This window comes from Bactrocera dorsalis, chromosome 4 (assembly GCF_023373825.1).
Source record: "Bactrocera dorsalis isolate Fly_Bdor chromosome 4, ASM2337382v1, whole genome shotgun sequence".
In the NCBI taxonomy this organism is placed as follows: Eukaryota; Metazoa; Arthropoda; class Insecta; order Diptera; family Tephritidae; genus Bactrocera; species Bactrocera dorsalis.
In genome coordinates this window covers 47,740,420-47,764,539 of record NC_064306.1, presented here as the reverse complement: position 1 = coordinate 47,764,539, position 24,120 = coordinate 47,740,420, and the positions used below count along the sequence as shown (strand labels likewise).

Below are 24,120 nucleotides of genomic sequence, written 5' to 3'. Positions count from 1 at the left end.
TGCTCTGAAGTTGAAACTTACAGGTTACCCCCAGGTAACCAAAACTCATTTCTTTCGGTTAGCACAGTATGCAAAATCCGGCAGGTAACCAGCATCCGGCAAAAATATCACTTGCACTCATTTCTTTTATATCGTTAATTATATTATATTTAGAATATTATTATTTAAATTGCATAAATTCCCATTATTCCTCATTAATTGAATTGTATTATTATTGATTAATACTTCTGGTTTAAAAATCTCTTAAAATATAAAATGTGCCAGTGAATATTATTTCAGAGAATTTTTTAAATTAATTATATAGTAATATGAAGAAATAACTCAGAGACGTCTATATCTTAAAGGGAAATGTTATTATCATTTGAAAATCATATTTGGCATTTATATTTCGAATATTATCTCTTTCAAATGTTGGCCGCGGCTACTCTCAGATGGAACATCCATTGAGTCTAATTTTCGATGACTCGTTCGAGCTGTTTGATTGTTATCTAGCGAATGACACTTGTGATCTTTTGCTTCAAGGCCTGAATTGAAACGGTATTGTCCGCGTATACTTTAGACTTTAAATATCTCCACAGGTAAAAGTCTAACGGTGTAATATTCCATGATCTTGGTGGCCTATCAACCGGCCCATAACGTGAAGCTATCTGATAACCGAAGTGCTCTCCCAATAAATCCATTGATTGATGCTATGTGCCACTGCAAAGAATGTTGAGATCACGAGCTTTAATTTCAGGCTTATCATGGCGCGAACACGGTCGCCATTGACGGTTACGTTCTCATCCGGCATCATTATTGAAGAATTATGGACCGGGGGAATCACTGCATTTTTTTTCTGGATAAAATACCTGGATAAAATACCAGCTCTTGAATCTCTTCAGGTGGCTCATCGTCCCAAATCTGGCAATGTTGCTTCTTTACGTACCCATTGAGCCAGAAATGGGCCTCAATCGCTGAACAAAATTTGGCTCGAAAACGTCGGATCTTCTTGGGCCTTTTAAAGAGCACATAGAGCGAAGCGATGTAGGCGCGGTGGGCGTGGTTAACAAATTTTAGACTTTTCTTAATATGATGTTATGTTCCAGTTATAGCTTAATTTGTAATTCTTTTATAGCACTTTATATTTTCTCCAATCTTCACAGTGCCAAGGGATAGACTTACATCTTTTTATCAAGAGCTCTAAATTTTTAGTCCAGGTACAAAAAGTCTGACAGACAGACTGATAGATATCCGTAGAATCCGACTCGTTAGCCTGATTATTGCGATATAAGTACATACATATGTACATAAAGCTATTGTCTTACAAATAATCTCTTATACTCTGTGTAACAAGTTGCGGGAGCTTACGAAAATAACTGTATTCAGTAGCAAAATAAAACCCTTCAAATACACTCCTCAAAATCTTGCACATTGAAGTTAAGCTGTTATTTCTCATCTTCATAGCAGCGAGTATAAAGCAAAATGAGCAAAGCAAAAATGTTAAATGGCTCTAAAAACGGAAAATGTAGCAGCCACATTGTATTGTGGTCAGGGCCAAGGGGTAAATGTACAAAAACCACAAATCTCCGCAAGCAGCTGATAAGCGCAAGAGCAGCAAAAATGAAGCGAGCATCATTCCCATTCCCACTACTATATGGTGTACTTATGTACTCGTATATTTCCTGTGTATTTATGTGCATACATCCTTCTGTGCAGCATGGTTTTGCAGCTATGCATAACCTTGTTGGAAGTACGAGGCCATTACAAAATATAAATAAACCTATACATACACCAATACCAACGAACAATACACACATACATACATATGAGAATCCTTGAATTACCAGTTGACTACACAGTTAGCTAAAAACTTCAATCTTTGATAACATTTTTGAAGTTTAATTTTTTTTAATGGAAATATATATTTTTTTATTTTACATATACATGATGAATACTGGAAACTGAACAGGTAAGACTCGTCGAGTTCTATGATCAAAATTTTAGAGACTGCTTTCAAAGTAGGATAGAATAAAAAATCCTTTACCGACGCTCAAATAAAAATCGGCAATTTTTTTTTTAATTTCGTAAAATATTTTCAAAAATTTATGCTGCCCAACGTTTGAAAGGAATTCCTCGGCTTCTGTAATGAAACGAGGATTTTCCACTTCTAACATATTTCTAAACAAGAAATTTTCCAGTGATCAGGATGACGGGAAAGTTGAAATCCGGGTGACTGTCTGCCTGTCTGACCATTCGTCAAATGTATTGAATTTTATTCCCGAAATTTTATGACAGGGCATCGATGGATCCGGGGTAAAAATTGGCCGACAGGCGTGGCGCAGCCCAGTTTTTGGTGAAATCACATATTTTGGGACCCGACCGACCGAATTCGACTAAATTTAGTACGCGACATTTGGTCATATCAATTTAATTATCGGAAGGCATACGAGAGGTAACATTAAAAATTATGTAAAAATAATATTATTTCATACTCGAAGCAAATTTTGGTTTATTTGGTTTATATTGGGAAGAATGTTACAACTTTACAGGCGTCATACTGTCTACCACAATGATAAGGGAACAGCGTTTGCGCCGCAAACATACGAGTGCGGTCCGAGAAGTACTTAGTCACACCGTCCGATGTCGGCACTATCGCAAGACAAATTTACTACGTACTCCGAAGAAGAAGAAGGCTGTCCTTACTGTGTGAACTACATGGACTATCTAGAAGGTGAGGCAATGATTAGAAAATACTAAATTATTAGGTTTATCTGACGGCATATTGCAGAAAAAACTATTCTATTGATGAAGAACAAAATGCTCTTTCACCATACTGACGTACCGACCCACACGATCGTCGTCACCACTGTCAAATTGGATTACGAACTGTTTTCTTATCCGTCATATTCTTCAGTTTTAGTCCCGTATGACTCTTTTTTTAGTACTTAACTTGTCAGTTCCAGAACGAAAATTCGAGCCTACTCTACAGAAATCCAGAAACCGTATTTTTTGTATCGTTTAAAGATACTAGAGCATCGCTGGGTCAAGTATAGGGAGCGAAGAGAAGACTATGTTGAGAAATAAAACGTTATTTCGTCAATCGTCAAAATTTTCAGTTTTCCGAGGTAGTGTAAAAAATTATCGGACCAACCTCGTACACACTCGTAAACATATATACGAGTATATAGGTCTGGCGAAGCTTTTGTGCTTTCAGAGTAACAGAAAAGCTCGTGGCCTTAACACAACTGTTGCTTTGGTGGGCTCCAATGGTTGAAAGAAGTTAGAACGCGCATCAGTTGACTGATAACAGCGGCAGGATTCAAACAGGTTGTCGGAAAAATATTACTTGTGTGAGGCAAAATTCCGTTTGTTTGGCTAATAATAATTAACTGAAGAAAGAAGTAAAAACAAAACGGCAAAAAGCGCGGCAAACTTTTACTTCCGTGAATTTGTAGTGAAATATAAAAAAAGTGAAGAAAAAAAATTTATAAAAACCTTGTGTATTTTTTTAAAGAATTGTGCATGTTTAAAAATAGCAGCATTGCTAAAAGCTTTTATGTGTGTTACAAATTATTGAAGGATGAATATCATCCTCGACAACGGCACAGGGGCGCATACAATAGATGTCTGCAGTATTGATTGGTCTCAGGTGTTTGAAGTGGACACAGCGGCTAACAACATGTACACACATACAGTTACTAGCGCGTAACGGATAAGTGCAAGAAGAGTAAGAAAAACTGCTTGCAGATTCATAATTCTGGTCAGGTAGTTCGGTTTTGAGTGTCACAATCATTTGTCATTATCGCAATTCTTGGCGTTGTTGCACATTTTTGGACCACTTTACTTTCACTGCTTTACTTTGTTGTTGACGGGCGAAGTTAATGAAATTTTTGCCGCAAAAAATTGTGGAGGAGCATCCGAGCGTGAATGTTAACTGGTATGGTAGCTGCATTGGGGTTACTATTTTTGGTCATATTATTAAATTAGTAGCTGTGCTTTCTTTATTTGTATGTTCGAATATTATATAACATTGTATAACACTTGGCTGTGCATTGAACCAAACCCATTTATTTCGAGAGATTGTGTTTTAAGTAAAAAAATAATTTCTCAGCTTTCCTAAGTTAGCCTCCAAAGTCGAAATATTTGATTTTAATGTCAAAAATTACAATTATTTAAAATCAAAGTATAAGTTGTTACTAAAAAATTAAATAAACTATTGAAATTGAATATTTTTTTGCTTAGACTTAGACACCGTAAGGAAGGTTCTCCAAGTATGAGTTTCATTGTAATGGGAAGGTCATCGGCCTAACATTTTTCTATTCTTTCCTTATTATCGGTTAGAAAAACTCTAACTTCTAACTCTTTGAAAATAATCTCGTTTCATCGATTTTGTATCCTACAAGAGGTCTCTTACGACTTTTCCGGAACTTAACCGTTAACTCTTGAAGTTTGATTATTTTAAGTCAAAATTTTGTTTCTTCTGATTTTACAAATCAACGCAAAAAATATTTATTTTAAATCGGAAAGCTCATAGTTTTGTAGGAAATTTATTGCTCTATAAAATCTCTTTTCATAATTTCTCTATTATGTTAGGCGGCTAACTTCGAAAAACGGAGAAACTTCATCCCCCTATTTATCGAACTGATTTACTTCAATATGATAGCCGGGAATGAACAGGCTGATGAGCTTGCCCGCTCGGCAGCATCCACCAACATGGTAGGATCGGAACCCTTAATTGTAGTTGGTCCCCACACCATAAAGGAGCTGCTCCGTAATGATGAAACAATGGGTAGGGAGAAGCATTGGCAACAACTCTTAGGCAGGCGCCATGCCATGTTGTTAATGGGTGGTTATAAACTTAAAAGGTTTAAATATGTAATCAACCTTCCAAGGGAAAAACTCAGGCTACTTGTCGCCTTCTACACTGGCCATTTTAAGCTCAAAAAGCACTTATTTAACATGGGCCTAGCGTTTTGTGTGAATTGTCGGTTCAGCGACTTGCAGTCTGAAACACCAGAACACCTTCTAATCGACTGCACAGCAGTTTGCAGGCGCAGGATAAAGACCTTTGGATCCATGTTTTCATAAAGGGAGTACTTCGCCTCAATAGCACTTAGCAGCATATTGGAATTTATCAATATACTGGGGCTAGTTGAGATGTTGTGACATTGTGACTTAGAAGAGAGCACAATAGACCCTAGGTCGCAGTGCAATCCTCACTTACTATTCTGATCTAATCGAGTTCAATACCGAGAAAAATAGCCGATTTTGCCATATAGTGGCATTTATTCTCTTTCACATCCTCTAGTTCCAAAATATTCAACCTAAAACATTTTTTTAAATATACCTAAGCTGAATTAACCTGAGAGGAGCGTAACAAATCGGTCTACTGGTAAACGTGGAGAAGGCGGAGTGGCTTATGTTATCAAATAAATACTCAGTTCTTCTTTTTGCATATTTTCAAATTTATACATTTTAACTCACATTGAGTTCTTAACAGTAGTAACAAAGGCTATCACAGAAAATCTCTTTTTTCCCGACAGTGCATTTTTCCACTAAGTAAATCACTTTTCTATAGAAAATCTAACAAGTCACAAGTTCCTTATCTTTTCCGTCTTAATATACACGTTTGCTGCAAAAGCGTAAAAGGTTATCGATACGAGCTAAGAAATCGGGTAAAAAATTAACCTACACCTGAATATACGCAATATGATGGAAATATGTTATGTATTTTTGTTCAAATAAGTCATCTGAATTAATTTAGACACACCAAAAATTAATTAAAGAGACAATTGATATTAATAGTAGTTAACGTAGACCTCCTCTGCATTAATAAGACTATGGTAAGGGTTTAATGAGCTTGTGAAACGCTAGCTACAGCATCAAGGATAACAAGAAAAAGTCACAAAAAACACACATTAACTCTCAAACTCGTGTTTACTGTCAAAATTAATGAATATCTTGTTTGTTGGCCTAAGCAACTTCTTTGTTGAACTTTTCCATCATTAATCGAACGAGCCATAGTTTTTCATACAACCTTCTTTGTTTTTGTTTCAAATTTCTCTTCCGTTTTCCTCGCGCTTTGATAATTATTTCTTTCGTTGCTCCTTTTTGTTTTCTAAAGAGAACTGCTTTTATTAATTAAAATGAGAAAAGTTGAAAGTATACTCCTGATAGCTATACGGATGAGCTTAGAACTTGTTCTATTTTCTGCTGAATGTAACTAGTTATTGTGTGTGTGAATTGTGTATGTTTGGTATGTTTTGCCAACAGACAACGAAGCGTATAGCAATTCTAAAGAAGTTAAAACTATATACATACATGTTATATGATTCTTTGTCATACGAAGTTTGGAGTTGCAAGTTTGGTATGAATCTTGTAATACTCAGATGGAAACGTGGAAACCCTACATGAAGTAGTCTGTAGTAAATGATCAGCTTGACTAGCTGAGTCGGTTTAGTCCTGTCCAACTGCCTGTGTGTATACACTAGCTCCCACAGTTTTTTCAGTTTTAGATCTATCGACCTGATATTTTGTACACGTCTTTTTCTGCCTAAGAAGCTACTCATCTGCCATCGGACCACTGTAAAATATCTTTTCGAAACTTGTGAAGGATTATTGTTAAAGGTAACACTACAATTTTAGAACATTTTGTTTAAATTGGATCACTATAGCAAATATCTGTAAAGCTGCAAGTCAATATATTTTTAAACCTTTTTAATGCTCTGAGAAATGCACTCTTGAAGAGTATTATAGCTTCGGTGCAACCGAAAAAACGTAGTTTGTTGGAATAAAGGTAAATATCTTTCGAACTACTTTTAGGAGCAGCTTTGGATACATACGTTTGAACGATTGAGAAAAGAAGTTTCTCAAATAAATAATAAAACGCGATATCTTGTCTATTTGTACATTTAACTCTTCATATTCTCCAATTTGCACTTTTTAGCGCTCTTAAATTATCTAACCACTTTTATATTCTCAAGCTTTGCAATTTCGTTTCCAAATGCCGTCATATACTCAAAAACTTTACTACGTAAAATATTAGACAGTTAAACACATGTGTATGTATGTATGTATGATAGTCTGTGTATGCAAATTATTTTGTACTTACGGGTATGAGGTTATGTTTGTTTGCATGTACAAGCTTAAAGTCTTTTTGCGATAACGTTTCACCCATGGCACACATTTGCACTTTGATATAATAAATTAAAAGAAAAAAGGTAACTAGGTAAAGTAATTTGATCCAACACATAAGTATATAGATTAACATAATAGAAAAACCCGGGCAGGAAATTCTAGAACCATTGAGCGGAACAATTTTCAAGGAAGTGTTAATAAACAGTTATACATATATGTATATATATGTATTAGGGTGTTTTTTTTAACTATTAATTTTTTTCAATCCCGTAACGAAATTTCCTTGGAAATACCCTACATTCGTGATTTTTCATCTTTAAATTCCTACAGACCAGAGGTATTTTATGGCATCGGTTTGACTTTAGACGCATATTTCTCAGAATTATTCACTCCACAAAAGTGCCCAGTGCAACAAAGTCGTAACTTACACCGGCAAGGTAGTACGGGGCTCTAAACCCGAATTGTCCACGAATTTCGCATTTTTTTGTATACATATATTTCGTAAATGACAAGAGCCATAGAAAAAATGTATATGACAAACTTGTAGGAAATTTTATTTGCTCCAAAAGAGGTCTAAGGTCAAAATCGCTATCATTAATACATCTGTAGATATTCGGCTTTTTAAATAGGGCTTTATAGAATTTTCATAGATGGTATGTAATAAAAAAATGAACTTCAAGTGTCCTTTCAAGTCTATAACATGATTTCAAGCTGAGTATTGTAGCACTCTTTCTGACAAAGACTATGCGGAAATTTCTAGACAAGCCAGACAATCTTGTAGTGCATATGGATTTTAGTCGCCTGTTACGACAGGCATACCTTACCGCGGGCAAATTCTACTCCCTGCCCGCTGGGGAACTCACTGTTGACAGTCATAACTTCGAAATCGTAGACAATTTCGTCTATCTTAGAATCAGTATTAACACCAACAACAATGTCAGTCTCGAAATTCAACGTAGAATAGCTCTTGCCAATAGGTGTTACCTCGGACTGAGTAGGCAATTGAGAAGTAAAATCCTTTTTCGACGAACAAAGACCAAACTCTTTAAGTCACTCATTATTCCCGTCTTGGTATATGGTATAAACTTGGACGATGACAACATCTGTTGAGTCGACGTTACAGGTTTTCGAGAGAAAGATTCCGAATACCTCATTCGATGGAACGATGAGCTGTATAAGAAGTACGACGCCATTGAGATTTTATAGTTCAACGAATTAAAAGGCAGCGACTACGCCGGCTAAGTCATGTCGCCCGAATGGACCCAAAAACTTCAGCTCTGAAAGTATTCGACGCAGTACGCGTCGGTGGAAACAGAGAAGCCGCATTCCGAAAAGAAGAAATGACTGGCGCGCTGTTGTTAACACGGCAATAACCGCGTAAGCGGTGTCTACGCCAATAAAGAATAAGGGGAAGAAGATACACTCGAATGTCAAAATTGAGTAAATCTCAAAGAATCTATCGTAATAAAGGCGACAGTATCCTAAAAGCTAAAAGAAATAAATATATCTTATGGCCGACTTGTATCTTTATAGCTTAACTGACAAGTAATTTCCGTCACCGAAATTTATTTTTTGAAGTTTTAATATTTACTGATCGATTCATCATAAGTGAACAAATCATTTGCCTTTCTTGATACATGCAAATATCATACATATGTAAGTATATTTTTATGTGATGATTTATGCTTTCTTTAGACTGTCATTTGCGCTGATTATAACCAAAAATGTTTTACGGTTGCTGTCAGGAATTTGATATGCCATCAACTTTGGGACGTGTACATAAATCATAACATAAATTTGTTACAAAATATAAGTCACTAAACGACGAAAAATATGTTAACGGAAGAGGAACATATTATTGATGACAGAATTGAGTAGAGAAAAGGAAAATTATTTTTTACCATTTTTAAGCAGACCAATGCTGGTGGGAAGTATGAAGGTGCACTGTCAGAAGTATAAAGGAATACTGTCAGTAATATGGAGCAAAATTTATTTAACCTTAATATATTTCTGTCATTTCTAGTGCCAATAAACATTCTAGATGATACATAGGAGGAATGGTACAAACATTAGGAACACACGTTGGTCAAAGCTTCAAACAACCAACCAATGCAAAACCATTCTTAAGGGGTTCTACTGATTTTCCACAAGAGTATGTACATATATATTGAATATAATTTAAACTTTTTGTCCTTTGCTCTGGTCATTGCCCTGGCAGAATTTGAAATATAAGCTTATTGCTCCCCAGGAGTGCAAACACTATAATTAGTATTGTTGTCACTGAGTTTCCTGACATTTACCCCTAACTGACACGCCCACATATTCACACCAACTTGTTTGTAGGCAGACAACTTTGCGGTTCAACCATAGAATAGTTGGCAAGTTTGTGGTGCTATTAGTAGGTGGTGGCAGCAAAAGCTTTTACCTTAGAGACCGCAACACCTTTAATGACTGAGTCTCATGTTTCATTATGTGTGTGTTTGTACTGCAAAGCTATTTATAACTTTTCTGTACTTTTGTCGCAAATTTACACATTAAAAGATTATATACATATAAAAGAGAATATATAAACCACATTAGACGAACTGTAAACATAATAGGCTTACAGGCATTATAGTGAATATGAAGTTACATTAGGGTGTACCTTATTTCACAAGTTGATTTTCGTTTTTACAGATGCTCCCTGTTTCAATTTTTGCCCCAAAAAACTAGCTCTTTAATTATCCATTTAAACAAGTGCCTTCTAAATTCTGTGTTGCTCATACGACATGGTGTACTGTATGAATGCTCAATATAATTGACTATAACTCTTAAAGGAATATTTATGGGAAAAACTAATTAGGCATTAATTGTTCAGCTTATAATTTGGTATTAGAAAATCCTTTTTTTTTTCAAAGTTGTATATTTATTTATTTTTTTTTTTTAGATAAAAATATTATATAAAAATATCAAAAAAAAATTATGGTACATGGTGAAAGTAACTTGATTTAGGCACAACTTAAATTGAAAAGAAAGGTTTTGTTTACGTTGTATAACATCTTTGGGCAAAATTTTAAACTTCGGGTACTTCAGAAAAAAATCAACTTGGGAAATAACGAACACTCTAATATACATACATATACGTAAATAAAATAATAACTGTTCAGTTATCCTTTGACAGACTCTGGCTTTTTGCCATCTCACAAATACATATGTACATAAGCTTGTGTAGCATATAGGTATGTATCTATGTTTGCACAATGCTGACGCGCCTCTGACTAGACTATAAATTAAAAATTATCAAAGTAAACAGTTATCTGCTCGTGTCATCGACACACATTGTTTAGCTACAATTTTTGTTCTAGTTGTTGTTTGAAATGAAAGCTTAAGATTAAGTTACATTTTTAAGTGAGCAGTAGGATTAGAAGATGACAGCTTTTAATTACCAAAACTAATTACGAAAATATGTTTAAAAACTGGCTTAATGGAACCATATGGTTACGTATATAGACATTTTTATTAAAATAAATTTATTTTAAGACTTTTAAGCTGCTATAACACAAGTAAATTTAAGAACTGTTGTTACATTCTTCATTGAACTATGGTCGAGTGCTTTAAAACGTGATTTTAAGTTTCAAGACTTGAAACTGACAACTAACATTTAACAATGATTGATCCCGGAAGGCATTATTAGCTAGTATTCGATTGTATTTTAGACATAAGAAAATTTTCTAACTCTCATTCTCTTCTCTTTCTGTAGAAAAATGCATAATTATATTGATGAAGCAGGAGCAAAATATCAATGGAAGTCTAATAACAAGACAAATGTCACGCTCACAAAACTTCGCTTTTGATAGAAAAGTAAAAAAACCTGTCGCCTTGAAAAAATCTTATTAATTCGTAAAAATTCTAACCATTTTGGTCCCTTCTTTAATTCATATTTGATCCTCTTATAAATCGAAAATTTGTCTCGTAACATCTTATGATTCGTAATGTAATTTTAAATTTCTTGTTAAATACCGTTAGGTCGCAGTGCATGTTGAGTTTTGTTTTTCTCACACTTCGCGTGGTTTGTGGCGTTTTTGCAAGCATAACATCATTCAATGAAAAGGCACAAAAACGTACGCATAAGACGTTATCAAGCGCGCAAAAACAAAGCATTAGTTCAGCCATTGATAATGCAACAAAAATTAGAAAAAATGTTAACTTCGGTTACACCGAAGCTAATATACCCTTCACAGGTGCATTTCTTTTAGTAACTATGTGTCCAGTGCATCTGGAAGCTATATGCTATAGTAATCCGTTCTCAACAATTTTTTCGGAGATTACATTGTTGCTTTAGATAATAATCTCTACCGAATTTCGTGAATATATCTGGTAAAATGCAAAAGTTTGCCATACTAGCATTTGATTCCGATCGTTCAGTTTGTATGTCAGCTATATGCTATAGTTAACTGATCGGAACAATTTCTTCGGAGATTACATTGTTGCCTTTGAAAATAATCTATACCAAATTTTGTGAATATATCTTGTCAAATATGAAACTTTTCCATGCAAAAACTTGATTCCGATCGTTCAGTTTGTATGGCCACTATATGTTATAGTGATCCGATATCGGCAGTTCCATGAAAGAGCAGCTTATTGAAGAGAAAATGACGTTTACAAAATTTCAAAACGATATCTTAAAAACTGAGGGACTAGTTCGTATATATACAGACAGACAGACGAACATGGCTAAATCGACTTAGCTCAACATACTGACCGTTTATATATATACTTTATAGGGTCTCCGACGCTTCCTTCTGGGTGTTACAAACTTCGTGACAAACTTAATATACCCTGTTCAGGAAAAAAATTAAAATTTTTTTTTATCTAATCAATTGAAAAACTATTCAAAAATATAGTCCCGAAGTTTCATTGGTTTACTCCGAATATTTTCGAAGAAATAGGCTCCAGAACCACTGCACTTCATGCAGCGGCTGTATAGGTACCAAAACTTTGAGGCTCGTTTCCTCGAAACTAACTTTTTTTATCCGGCCGTCAAAATTGCGAGCGAATTATTTAACCGATTTACTTGAACTAAAGCGTATTTTATAGACAATTTTGTAAGTGCGTGATAGGGCGCTTTTCCGAGAAAAATGGCATTTTGATAGTGGTTTAACTATTTTGACGTCGAAAAACAAGGGTAAAAATGGCAGTTTTTACAAAATCCAGGACTACATCCCCAATTTTTCGAAAGTCTCAAAACCCCTCTACTATGCATTTGATAAAAGCTTCTTGATTAAAAAAAAATTTACTTTTTTTTCATTTATAAAAAGAAGCCTAGTGAAGAAGTTGACGGCCGCAAAAAGAGTCAATCAACGGGATCGTTGATATTTCCGCCATTTTGTTTTTTTTTTTGACATTAAATAATTTTTATTTTATAGTTCAATGATACCTCTTACTACATATGTAAAAATTCGGATGTGATCGGTTTTTATTCTCCGATAATAAAAGTGGAAAAATTACCTTTTTTGACGGTCTAGAGGTAACCCCCCCACAGAAGCATGTTGAATTTACGGATTTAGAAAAGGATCTACTCTTGTGGATTACACAATGCCGTCAAAGCAATGTTCCCATTGGGGGAAGTTATTAAAAGGAAAAGGTTTGGTTTTTGTTATGAGCACAACTGATTTTATGGCAGACAGTCATTGGTTAGATAATTTCAAACACCGGCACAATATCACATTTTAAAAGAATAGCGACGAAAGTTCGTCTGTTAATGAACGCGTATGTTCCCGATGGAAAGAAAAGCTGAGTGTTCTGATATAGCATTACGAACCAAAGAATATATTCAATGCAGGCGAAACTGGGTTATTCTACAAGTGTTTGCCAGATCGAACCTATTGCCTCAAAAATAAAAAATGTCATGGGGGCAAAAACAGTAAGGAAAGAGTGACCTCAATATTTGTTGCAAACATGGAGGGCACCGAAAACCCAAAGCCTCTGTTAATCGGAAAGTCAGCAAAACCCAGATGCTTTAAAAAAATGTTTAGCTTTCCAGTGATTATCCACGTAATAAGGAAGCGTGGATGACAACAACAATGTTTGACGAATGGCTGCAAAGGCTAAATGATTTCATGACAGCTAATAATTGAATAATATTGTTATTTAAAGACAATTGTACGGCGCATAATAGTTACGCTCATCTTAGCCACGAGAAAATTGAGTTTTTGCCACCCAACACCGCATCCAAGCTGCAGCCCTTGACATGAATATTATAAATGAATTTAAATCATTATGTCGCAAGGAAATGGTTATTAAATAGGTTAATAGCATTGATGAAAAAACAATTTAATTACACAACATTAACAGCTATACAAATTGCTTATAAAGCTTGGAAAATATTATGTATTTAAAACTGCATATGTGCTTTCGGTTTCAGTAAAATATCTATGGAGGATAGTCCATTGAACATAGGTTATCTTTGGACAGTTATTTCGGAGAACTCTCTAAATTCCAGTAAAGCCTAAAGCCTCGTTTATTTGAATTTTTCTTTGAAATTGAAATCTCGGTAAATCAAATTCCTGTGTTTTTCATGAAAAATTTTAGCAGTTTTTGACAGATCCGTTATATGGGGAGTAGGCGAGGTTATCATCCGATTTGATCAATTTTGGTAGGGGTGCTTAAAAAAATTGGCCCATCTAATTCGGTTATTATAACTTCAATGGTTTGGGAGATATGTACGTTAAACCTTTTAGAGGGCTGGCCTCATTTTTTCATAGGTTACATATTATAACTCTATATCTTACTCGATTAGTTTTAAGTGATACAAACATCCGTTAGGTAAACAAAACTATTATACTCTGTAGTAACATGTTGCAAAAATATAAACATACTAAATTTTTTTAAATAAAACTAGAACGCTAAAAAATCTACACACCTACATATAATGTTTATAAAATTAAATCTTGTCTAAAGTGAAATGCTTAACAAAATTAGTAAAATTCGAAAATTAATTAATAATTCTCAATGATGAAGTAAATCGATCAACATTTACGTGTGAAGATAATATATTTTAAGGAGTAGTAAATTGTATATGTTTTACGTACAAATCGAATAATTTTCACTCAAGATATATTTCCATTGCAACACAATGCAAACTCATGTACACAAGGGCCGTTACTCATACGCCATGTATGCCCATGTGTCATAGGTAGAAAATTTCAATTATTCGAATGCACAAAACAAATTTTCGTAGCAATATGTTCTTGTTGGCGAACAACCAAAATACGTGTAGATAGTTAGAAAATTGTTCATGCATAAAAATCTATTATAGCCGAATTATTGGATGGGGTAAATATTGGCAAAATTTTGGTTATGAAAGTTCGATAGAAAATTCAATAATGAAATTGTAAATTGACGGCAAATAATTTTATATTTTCATAGCGAATATTGACCACACGTTATTAGAAATTGCGGGCACTTTATAATAATTTTAAATTTCTAAGCCTTCCTTCAGAAATGGTTTCAGGTCTCAACTCAAAACACTCTTCCGGTTTAAAATAAACAATAGGGCCAGTTTAGAAATAACAAAGCTCAAAAGTAAATTGGAAAAGCGTGCCTTCTCACACATATGTATGTATGTATGTATGTACACAATAGCAATAGTATACAAACGCACTTGGTCAAATATGGACTGTTGCCGTAGATTAAAACAATTCGAATGATGGACAACCAGAAGTATTTGAGTAATTGTGTACTTTTCCAGCTATCGGCAACAGTAAAGTGGCGCTGAGCAAACAATAAAGTTGCAAATAAACGTAAAATAAACATATCGTATTAAGTAGAAAAACAAACACCTACTGACATATAGATGCGTATATGAATAAATATCTATATTGTAGCCCGAATATGGAACACATTGTACAACAAAAATTGGTTAAGTATTGCATCTGTTGCTGCTGCTATTGAGAACTGCTTGAACTACTTAAACCAAAGGAAATTGCCGCAGCGGCAGTAAATGAAGCAAACTATCAGAGCATTACAGTTAACCCATGAATGGCGTAGATTATTTAAGGTTATGTTGATTGAGTTTAAGATTATGTTGATTGAGTTATAATTCGGATAGAGCAATTGGGGGAAGTTGATTTTGACAACATCTCATTCCAACAAGGCAGAGCTACGTGCCACACAGTGCGTGCAACAACCGAATTATGGCGAGACAAGTTTGGATATTCGATTATTTGAAGAAATTGTTACCTTGAAGGGTCTCCAAGAAGTTATAGAAAAACGCCATTAGACTACTTCTTGTGGGGTTATTTCAAGTCAATGGTCTTTATCAATAAACCAAAATCTCTTCAAACTTTAGAAGTCATTATTGAACTTGTTATGATATGATATACAAATGATTTAATTTAGTGGATAAAAAAACTCGACAATTGGGTTCGTCGAATTCGTTCCTGCAAAAGAAGTAGTGAATGATATTATATTCAGAACTTAATTGAATCGATTATACTTCACACTAAATAAAAAACATTTGATTCCTTATTCTTTACTCCTAAAACATATTTTCAAAGCTAGTTCATAGTTTTGAGGGTTCTAGAACGGGTCTTACCACTCAAGGGTTAACAGTAGACAATGTCACACCGTGCACCGGCACAATGTGGCACTAACAAGTGTCCAATCGATATGTACGAAAGAAACGCACCAATAACCAGAAATATATATACATAAAAACATATACACATACATAAACTTGTGCTAGAAATGCTGTTTCATGAAGTATGCCAGAAGTTCGAGCGGCATCTGCGTGCTTTGCTTCCTGTTGTCACTGTAATTTAATTGTTTAAGGCAATTGTGAGAACAAATAAACTAAGGTTATGCATGGGAGGAGCCATGCCACTGCTGTGAAAATTCGTTATAATGACTAACGGTTTCAGTTCTTGAACTCAAACGAAGTAATAAAGATTTTATTACTTCTCTTAAGAAACAAAATAGAATAATGTTACGAAAAATAAAATGTAGCGAATAAGCCAAGCGGGTGTAGAGTGGAATCTGGATGAACTTACGACTATTGAATCTAAACATGATAGCTTAGTTTTTTTGTGGATTTTCCTAAACATAATTAAATAGTTTTTATGTTTATGAAAATATATTAGTACATAGTTAATTATTTATGTACAGAGTTCAACCGTCATTTAGATACTTAAGACTAAAAGAATTACATGCTTTTCGCGGCTTATTGTCATATTAAAACCTACAAGATTCCCTAGAATATTATTCTAAAACATTTCAAGTAAAATTGTAGATTTCAAGACAATACCTTCAGAAGTTGCGTTCTCGGGGCAAAATTTTACTTTCATACCTAAAAAAGTTCAAGAACTACTCTATCAATCTCATTGAAATTTCACAAAAAAAAACGATAATTTCGGTTGTACCGAAGCTATGATGTCCTTCACAGATACAAAATATTCCATACAAGGACTTGAATCCGATTGTTTAGTTTATGTGCTATAATTTTTGCCTTAGATAATAACACGTGCCAAATTTCGGGTTGATATTCCGTTAAATAAAAAATGCTTCCATACAAGCACTTGAACGTAGTTTCTTGGGGGAAAGGACGTGTGCAAAATTTCAGATGTAAGTATATTTCCGAAACGACAGAAATTTAAATTTTGTCGTAAAAAAGTGTTTTCCTTGTTTACTTCGAATAAGCTCGGAAGGAGTATTATTGTACACCCGAACAAATACTTTTCCGAAGGTTCGCCGAAGGGGACATCACAATCGCTGAGTTTGATATATACTTTTACGAAAATTTCAGAAATTCTTTGTTAAATGAATATCATTAACTTAATAAGAAATTCGAATGAAAAATTGTATTTTATGTACGAAAAAATTAAAATAGACCGTTTTCCTACCATAAAACCCCTGTAACTCTTTGAGTCAATTTAGATGGCAAAAGTATCCTGTGCTTCGGCACAAACAATGTCACGATAAGTTATCTACAAACGATAGGTGCGAAAAATGAGCATGCAGCAGCTTTTTTGTAGAATATGGTCGGACGAAAGCATGCCCGACGATTGAGATTGTGTTCTGCCCAATCCACAAAAAGGGAGACCCCACCATCTATACCAACTACCGTAGGACAAACCTTTTCAACATCGCGTATAAGGTCCTATCAAACGTATTGTGTGAAAGATTAAAGCCCATGGTCAACAAACTGATCAGTTCTTCTTCTTCTTCAGGCCAGAAAAATCAACAATTGACCAGATATTCACCATGCGCCAAATCTTGGAAAAGACCCGTGAAAAGGAACATCGAACACCATCTCTTCGCATATTTAGAGCTGCTTTTGACAGCATAAAAAAGAAGCTGCCTCTATGCCCGTATGTCTGAATTTGATATCCCCTCAAAACATTAATACGGCTGTCTAAGCTCACGCTGAAGCAATACCAAAAGCTCCATAAGGATCGGGAAGGACCTCTCCGCGCAGTTCGATACTAAAGAAGGTTTTAGACAAGGCGACTTCGAATCGTGCGACTTTTTCAATCTACTCTTGGAGAAAATAATTCGAGCTGCAGAACTAACTAGAGAAGGTCTCATCTTCTATAAGAGTGTACAGCTGCTGGCGTACGCCGATGATATTGATATCATTAGACGCAACAACCGCCCCGTTAGTTCTGTTTTCTACAGGTAATGAACTAGGGTAAGACGAAATATCTCCTATCATCAAACAAACAGTCGTCACACTCGCGATTTGTCTCCTACGTCACTGTTGACAGTCATAACTTCGAAGTCGTAAATAATTTCGTCTATCTTGGAACCAGTATTAATACAAACAACAATGTCAGCCTCGAAATCCAACGCAGAATAACTTTTGCCAATAGGTGCTACGTCGGACTGAGTAGGCAATTAAGAAGAAAAGTCCTCCCTCGACTAACAATGATGAAAGTCCACAGGGTTAAAGGTATGGACGATGACATCTGATGATTCGGCCTTACGAGTTATCGGGAGAAAGGTTCTCTGCATTCGGTGGAACGATATGAGTTATACGTCGATGCTTATTTTCCTTTGGATTAATATTAATGATGCATAATTTCTTTAAAGTGCGCCTGTCTGTAATCAAGTTATTCAAAAAAAACTGGTTTGAAAGTAAAAAAAATATGTATCATTCAAAGTACGCGCTCATTGTAAGCTAATTTATTAACAACTTTAGCCATTACTGAAGCTCAACATACAAATTTTTGTACTAGCATAGAAGCATTTCAACTTTTTGCGGCTTCTACCATATAACTGAAACATTAAAATTTGTGTCACAATGTCGTTCTGACCAAGCTAGAATATTTAGCGATTGTATGAACACAAATAATTTAATATCGGACTAAGTAAACTTAGATTGTTAGAAAAAACATAAGCCACTCAAGTAACAACCGAGCACTAAACCAATGGCAACGAATGCTTTAACAATGCCATAAGCAGGCAAGAGGATAGTGAATTAAGCAGAAAAGTTGGTTTGATGGAAATTTGTGCATTCTTCGCATTAATTCTTAAAAAGAAACTGAGCGGGGGTCACATAATCTTATGTCATTGATAATCTGCTTATAGTCGTATTTACGACTTTGTGAACCACAAGTAGTACCGATGAGAGCGGTTGGTGTGCACTTCTAGGTAAATACAGACTTACATATGTAAGAAGAGAATGCGACTTGATACGTTTCACACGACTATTCAAAGCATTTTACCTAGAAAAAGCGGAATGAAATTAAGTGAAAACGGCTTAATGCACAGATAAATAAAATACTTTGTATTACTTGGAATCCACGCCATTGATGTGCGCATAACTGACAGTGAGTTTGGCAACTTTTAATGTAAAACTCTTCACTTTCACAAGTTTTACCTTGTGTGGCGCACGATTTTTTCAAACACTTTATGTTGAGCTTCAATCAGTAAAAAAAAACTTTTGTGTAAAAACTTTTTATAGTGTTTTTTTTTTCATCTTTACTTCTTATACTGAGAAAAGGGAAATAACACACTTATTTAGAAAAAATCTTGAGAATGTAACGATGCTGGTATAACATAAACCAACCAAAGAAAGTAGATGAAAACCAATGAACAATAAACATTTGCTTCTTAGGAAACAGTAAAATTCTAAATTTTTTAACAATTGTCAAGCAAATATATTACGACAATAAAAAAAAGTAAGGAGTGGATTGAGTTTGAATTTGAATTAGGTATAGGTAGATTTAAAATCAACTGATCAAATTTGACTCGAACTACGAACCGACTCGCATGGCAGCTGTTCGTCTACGACGATTTTTGACTGGGAAATTTACAGTAGTGTTTAGGGAATCGGTGTTGTCATGAATGAGGGCCAGACGAAATATTTCCTATTATCAAAAAAAAGTCGCATTCGCGACTAGGCTCCCACGTCACTGTGGACAGTCATAACTTCAAAGTCGTAAATACATACTTTCATTAATCTTGAAACCACTAGTAACAGCAACAACAATGTCAGCCTCGAACTCCAACGCAGAATAACTTTTGCCAACAGGTGCTACTTCGGACGGAGTAGGCAATTGAGAAGTAAAGTCCTCTCTCGACGAACAGAGACCAAACTCTATAAGTAACTCGTCGACAACAGTGTAGAGGCATAGACGATGACAACATCTGATCTGCAGAAGATTTATAGTTCTTTTCACATTGGCAATGGTGAATATCGCATTCGATGATGATGCTGTACGAGTTATACGACGCCATTGACGTAGTTCTGCGAATTAAGAGACAGCTTCTACGCTGGCTAGGTCATGTCGTCCGAATGAAAGAAAACACCACAGCTCTGAGAGTATTCGCAGTATCCAGCGGAGGAAGCAGAGAAAGAGGAAGGTCTTCACTCCGTTAGAAAAACCAGGTAGAAAAGGACCTGGCTACATTTGAAACCTCCAATTGGCGCCAAACGAACAACGACTTGCGCGTATTGTAAACTCGGAGAAGAAGAAGAGGTGTTGTCATGTGGTTCTTTAACACTCGAATATTTTTTAGGACGAGAAAACTGTTCGAATTAAAAAATAGGTTTAATAGGGGTAGGAATGGTTATTTCTGCCAATTTTGGACCCCATTGATGAATTTAATGTGCGAACTTGGCCTATTATTAGAAAAAGGTAGAAGATATTTCTATAATAACAACATCCTCACATATTGTAATATTCTTTGTGTCCAATATTAAGTTGTATGTTGCATTATCAGACAATTTAAACGTTTTTGTTCGCTGGGCAATTGTTTACTTATGCTCTAATATTGTATACTATACACCATGCCGGCTTATGTACTTGCACAAGACTTAATGTGGCTTGTATATACTTATGCCTAATGGAGGTTGCTTCAGCTTTTGTATTTTAGCGGCATTATCCTGTGAAGGATTGCACGCTACACACATACATACATACAAACATATATACATATGTATATGTCGTGCGTGCTTCATAGTAAGAGCACAAATGAATGATTACATATTCAAAGTTACATCGAGATCAAATTCTCGCACATAAAATCAGTTGACTGAATTCATAAACAATGTAGATATGTATTTCCTTAAATTGAAATGTGTGTTAATAACAAAATTTATGCCGTGCAACGAATTTATTCTCATAAAAGTCATTAGCGTCTCAGAGATATTATATTTTTAGGACACGCCAATCAAAAATATTATTAGAAAACCGTGCATTATAATTATCAGTATACGCAACCGGTCATAAGTAAAATGACCAAAAAAATTTAGTTGAAGTAACTTGTGTACGAATACTTTATTATACCCTAAAAAGGATATATTAAGTTTGCCAAGAAGTTTCCTACACGTAGAAGACCCTAAGAGGTACTATATATTACGAATATATACATATGTACATGTATCTACAGCGTGCCGAGCTAAGTCGATTTAGCCATGTTCATCTGTTTATCTGTCCACCTGTATATTTCCTTCGTAAGTTTTTGAGATATCAGTCTGATAATTTGCAAAAATTTCCGCAGGAATTTAAACATTTATCAGAATCGTCGATATTGAAAACTATAGCTGCCAAACAAACCACTTAATCACTATAGCATATACATATGTAGCTCTCGTATAAACTAACCGTTTAAAATCAAAATAAATCTCTTTTTATATCCTTTTATGCTATAAGAAATGTACCGATGAAGGGTATTATATCTTCGCTGCAACCGAAATTTGCGCTTTTTCTTATTTTCTTATATGTGATGTTATTGTTATTTTTATCCGAAATGTTGGCGTTTAATTTCCCACCCCAAAATAACCAACATTGTATGAATTTTTTGGTAGCACAAAATTAATCGATTTAATTGAAGTGACGGGGATGCTGAAACCGGTAGAAAGGTCTATGAGTTAATATGAATGTATATGTATAAGTATATATCTTATTTGTATATACATACATATATGTATGTACATTAAGCATTCGTATGTATCTATGTACGTTACTTATATTAAATTGTGTTTGTGTGGGTGATAAAATCAAAAATGACAGTCAATATTCTCCATAGAAATTTCATGGTTGCGAACAATGATGCCACAAAATGTGAGCAACAAAAGCGTCAAACAAATATGCCCGTAATTCATACATTATATGCTTTCACATTCATATGTATGTTTACTATGTGTATACATATATATGTACATAGATACCGTGCTGTGAATTTTTATAACTTGACTTGCTAATTCACCAAGTGCTGCTTAATAGAGGCAAACAAAGATGCCTCTTTCTTCATTGTAGAAATATTAATAAATGAATTAGTGAATACGATGTGGCACGGAAAATAGACTAAAGGAGTGAGCTAACAGTAATTATGTATGAGAATTAAATTGAAATATACAAGTATGAAATTTGTATAACCGAAAAGGCGATTTAGTAAGCTAGTCCGTTTGTCGCATATATTGTCATGCAAATTGACCGATCAAAATCAAGATACAGATTTTTGTAAACCCTTTCAAACTTTTCCTCTGCTATAATAAATGCTCCTGTGAAGGGTATTATAGCTTCATTGTAGCCGAAGACGGTTTTTCTTTTTTCATTATTGCTTCTTGTAAGACCTGAAGCCCACTTGACTTTTGATATCTTGTTCAAAAGCTATTATAATATAACAAAAGTATAACATACTTATGTTTATTATCATTAATTGCCTATCATGTTTAAAGTTTGTATTTACTAAACCTCAAGTCATATTTTTGAATGAGCTGCCGTTTCAAGAACATGCTGCCATGCATGTTATTAGTTTTTTTCCTGTGCATTATTATTTGTAATATTCCATAGTATAAGTCTGCTTTTGTACAAAAAGGAGTAGGTTTAAATGGTTTGACATTCAAGAGAGAAATAATTGGACACTACTTTGTCGTCATGCATTATTCATCTAACATACCCACTTACCTGATTTTGTTGTTGTTACAGCTGCACAAATAGGCGGGCGGTCTTCATTATTCTTGTTTACTTTTTCACTTTCAGAAGGACATCTTCAGCAACACTAACAAGGAGATTACATTTCCAGTATGTATATAGTATGTGTGCAATGGTCTCAATATTAAACCAGTAGATAGTGAAGAGGCTCTATGCAAATTGTGACTCTAATTGGTCCATTGTAAATAAAAAATAGTATCTGTGGCGCGAGACAAAGTACTCCTTTATTCAATCAGCATTAAAAAAGGAATGGCGATGGCAAATATTGATTATGATTTTTTGATGAAATTTCTTGCACTCGGAGATTCTGGAGTGGGCAAAACAAGTTTTCTATATCAGTATACTGATGGGCAATTTCATTCACAATTTATATCAACGGTGGGAATTGATTTCCGGGAGAAACGACTGGTGAGTACTTGAAATTTGCGTGCTTTATTTTGTTTGATTTAATTGTATATTTGTAGTTTAACTTACACTTATTTGAAATTTCATTAATTAATTGCATAAAAAACACTAAGAACTTTAATTTTTTCACAATAAAATACATTTTACTCACTTAACACCGAATAGTTGAACAACAGCAGAATATAATTTAATTTCAAACTGTCAAATACGTAAATAAAGGATTTGCAGGGTGACTCAGATAATTCGGTTTATGAAAGAGGAGCGCGAATATTCGAATATTAATTAAAGTGTATGTATGTATGTATGTATATTACTATATACATAAATATATATAAGCATACATTTAGCGTATATATGTATGTGTATGTTTGAGTATAATTCGAATCTTTATTAATTTTTTATTTTATTTCATTTACTTAAATTTTAACACTTTGTTTTAAAGATGAACACATTTAAATATATTTTTATATTTTCATCTATATAATCCCTCTGTAGATATACACATACCGCGGACGAAACCACCGTATCCATCTACAACTTTGGGATACAGCCGGTCAGGAGCGCTTTCGTTCGTTGACTACTGCCTTCTATCGCGATGCAATGGGTTTCCTGCTCATCTTTGATTTGACTAACGAGAAATCTTTCCTTGAAATCAGTAATTGGTTGGAGCAATTACGTATGCATGCGTATTCGGAGGATCCGGATGTGGTCTTATGCGGTAATAAATGCGATTTAGAGGCCGTACGTGCTGTCAGTCATGAGCAAGTTCGTGCACTTTCGGATCGCTATAGCCTGCCATACATCGAGACAAGCGCTTGCACTGGTTTTAACATAAGACAAGCCGTAGAAATGTTGGTGGAACGTGTTATGTTGCGTATGGAGAATGTAGCTACCAATTCCGAATTGTCACGATTAATGACGCAGACGCGTTGCATGCCAAATATAAATCTCCCGAGTAGTGGTGGGAATACAGTGCGTTTGGGCTATAGGGATATGGAGTTGACGGAGGAACAACAACGGAGTCGAAATTGTAAATGTTAAAAGATGAAATGCCAGTCATAGGTCATTCTATTTTAACTCAAAGCTGTTTTGTACAATAATTTTAATAAATGTGTATTTAAATGTGTGAATTTGTGAAATTAAATAGATATGCCAATGTTGTTAAAAACTAACATGTTAT

At 34.6% G+C, this 24,120-nt stretch overlaps 1 protein-coding gene across 1 annotated transcript; it reads left to right on the top strand.

Moving 5' to 3' along the window:
* The first annotated feature begins 3,205 nt into the window (after nt 1-3,205).
* On the top strand, nt 3,206-24,067 carry LOC105233102 (ras-related protein Rab-27A). Its single transcript, XM_011215058.4, has 3 exons — nt 3,206-3,706; nt 22,584-22,943; nt 23,436-24,067. The coding sequence occupies exons 2-3, from the start codon at nt 22,785-22,787 to the stop codon at nt 23,979-23,981; spliced, it is 705 nt and encodes a 234-aa protein (XP_011213360.1). The 5' UTR covers nt 3,206-3,706; nt 22,584-22,784; the 3' UTR covers nt 23,982-24,067.
* Nucleotides 24,068-24,120: the final 53 nt, after the last annotated feature.